Here is a 3,145-nt window from a genome sequence, read left to right as displayed (position 1 = left end):
ATATATATATATATAATGTTTGTTTTACTATTATATTTTATTATTGTGTTTTATCTCAAATAATTTTTTACAATTTATATATAGGTATATTTAATTAATTGCAAATAATTCATTTTATTTATTTATTTATTTTTATTAATACATTTCATCCTGACAGAGTCTGCCAATTTAGGATATTCTGCCAAACTGAAATTCATGTGATTCAAGGATGAGTGCATTTTTGGGTGAACAATCCCTTTAATTGTGCAAGAGAGAGTTAGTGAATCTCTAAATTTTCAAGTCATTTTCACCACATCTTGTACACAGCGTTCAATATTCAATTGTATTAAAAACACAGCTGCAAATCACCGTTAACGCTTTTATCAGCTCGCTTTTAAGACAGTCAGACATCTTTTCTTATTACATTAGTGCCATTTTGGTTTCCCCTGAATGGGACGCACGCTAAATGAAAGTTACTCTAATCAGAGGCCAGATTTTATTGCCGTGCCCTCGGCGGCGAGGGTTTTATGACTGACTGTGGACCCGTGAAGAGCCGAGGGATGTTAGTTTATCTTTGTTGGTAGTTTTGATAGAGTGCTTGCTCAGCATGGAGGGCATTAGGCTCATTATTGTGCCGCCGCTATCAGGAGATGAGACTTCAGCATTACTGCAGGAAAACACAATATTCAGCCCCTTGCTGCGGGATCTTATTTACCACCACAAAAGATGGCTTCGGCGTCGATAAAACAGCGCGGGCGTTTGCACCACTCTCGCTCGGTTGTGATTTTTATTACGTCTTGTTGATCTAGGTGAACTGTTGTTGAAAGTGCTGTAGCTATTTTCATCATGTAGCCGTCTAGCATTAGAAAACGCTCCTTCCGATTCGTACATCTCCACCTTCAATTTGCCAGCAACTTCTTTGTTATTACTGGGCGGATGTGAGTGCATTTCCCCTGCTCATTTCCCTGTGTGCCAAGGGTAATCAGACTGTTGTGTCTAAGTGTGTGTGTCTCTGCATGTCAGTAAGGCTCCGCACACACACACAGTCTCTAGTCATTGCAGCACAGTTGGTCTTGGCGCTGCGGTCGTGCTGGTGTGTTCCAGTCCGGCCCGGAGCCTTACAAGCCCCCTTGTGCTAGATAAAACATTGCGGTTTGTCACTTGTGCACTCACCACATACCAGCTACAGGTGAAGAGGAGAGAGAGTCATAGAGCCAATCAAGTGGATGGGGATTATTAGGAGGCCATGATTGACAAGGGCCAGTGGCACCTATTTACGAGAAGTGCCATGGGATTTTTAATGACCACACAGAGTCAGGACCTCGGTTTAACATCTCATCCGAAGGACGGTGCATTTGACAATATAGTCAGTGTCCCCGTCACTACACTGGGGCGTTAGGACCCACACAGGCCACAGAGTGAGCACCCCCTGCTGGCCTCACTAACACCTCTTCCAACAGCAACCTAGTTTTCCCAAGAGGTCTCCCATCCAGGTACTGACCAGGCTCAGCCCTGCTTAGCTTCAGTGGGCAACCAGTCTTGGGCTGCAGGGTGATATGGCTATATATGCGTGCGTGCGTGCGTGCGTGCGTTTAAATGTAAAGGTTTTGAATAAATATATAAATACATAATATTTTTAATAAAGTGGCCAAATAATACAAATAATATTTTTGTAATGATATTTAAATAATATATAGCAATTGGACACACACATACACATTATTATGGGTATTATTAGGATTTTTCATAGTTAATTATAAATAATAATGATAAAATAAAATGTATACAATTTGTATAATAATTAGTTATGAGTCCAACTCTCTAACCATTAGGCCACGACTTCCCTTGTGGGTATTATGGGTATTATTAGGATTTTTCATAGTTAATTATAAATAATAATGATAAAATAAAATGTATACAATTTGTATAATAATTCATTAATATAATATTATTTATATTTAGATAAATACGTCATATGCAAATATATAAATACATAATATTTTTGTAATAATTTTAAATACCATGTAAATTAAGCATGCACACACATTATTTACTTTATTATGATTATTTATTGTTAATTATAAAACAACAACAATAATAATAAAATATATAAGTAAATAACATGTATATAATAATGTATTACATATAATTATTTATATTTAGATGTGTATATAAGGTACATATATAAATAATATTATAAACAAATCTAAATAATATTATAAACATCTAAATAAAATCTAAATAAATAAATCTAAATTAACAAATAAATAAATAAACTGAATGAATTGGGATGCAACCTGTGAGCACAGACTTCACCAGAGGGAGATCTAAGGTCAACATAATGACCCATCATCCATCTATGTCTGCAGACTGACCCATTCTCTTTTAGCACTGAGTGTGTGTTTTACTGAGTCTAGCACAAGAACCTAAACGGCCTCCTCATTAGCTCCCGGCATGGGGCACGCGGCCGCCCGTGGCTCTCTGCATCCTCAGACAGTGTAATCCTGTCTCATTTCATGTGTCTTTGGCCTGCCATCTGACCTCTACCATCTCTGCCTGCTTGCTTGTATTTTTCAGAGGCGGCAGAGTGTGTTTTCAGACAGAAAGCCAGTTCTTCTGGTGGTTAGCAGCTGTTGACAGTATCCATGTGTCTGGCTAAGAGATTTTGGCTTCCAGGGACTGTTTGTTTATGGGTGTATGTGTTTGTCCTTGAGTGGTGAATGACCATCAGGGTGCAGTGTTTGGGGAAGCGCCGGTGGTTGCATGTGTGTGTTTAACTGGAATTGTGTATGTGTTTGTGATTGCAGAGTGCAGCAGCAGCTCCGAGTCCTGTCCTTGGAAATATGCCCCCAGGAGAGGGTATGCCGGTCGGCCCCGTTCCTCCGGGCTTCTTTCAGGTACACACACGCATTTGCTGCATAGCCATGGAGAGCTGGGATCTTAACAGACTTATTTGCCATATATATGAAGTTTTAATAAATAATATGCTAGCAGACTGCTTACGGCATACTGTGCAGTACTGTATATTTGCTACTATGGATGGTCAAGTAGATTGCTACTATGGATGGTCAAGTAGACGACATTGCATTGTGGGAATTGTATATAATTGTCTTATATATAATGGGAATTGCCTTGAATATATATATATATATATATATATATATAT

At 38.4% G+C, this 3,145-nt stretch overlaps 1 protein-coding gene across 1 annotated transcript in view; it reads left to right on the top strand.

The window, feature by feature from the left end:
- Positions 1 to 3,145, top strand: part of ssbp2b (single stranded DNA binding protein 2b) — a 73,924-nt gene that overhangs the window by 51,944 nt on the left and 18,835 nt on the right. The window contains exon 5 of the mRNA XM_016294479.1: positions 2,787 to 2,876. Coding sequence (XP_016149965.1) covers positions 2,787 to 2,876 — 90 coding nt within the window. The remainder of the gene's footprint in view (positions 1 to 2,786; positions 2,877 to 3,145) is intronic.

This window comes from Sinocyclocheilus grahami, unplaced genomic scaffold (assembly GCF_001515645.1).
Source record: "Sinocyclocheilus grahami isolate Dianchi unplaced genomic scaffold, SAMN03320097.WGS_v1.1 scaffold318.1, whole genome shotgun sequence".
In the NCBI taxonomy this organism is placed as follows: domain Eukaryota; kingdom Metazoa; phylum Chordata; class Actinopteri; order Cypriniformes; family Cyprinidae; genus Sinocyclocheilus; species Sinocyclocheilus grahami.
This window is presented reverse-complemented; position numbering and strand designations above follow the sequence as displayed.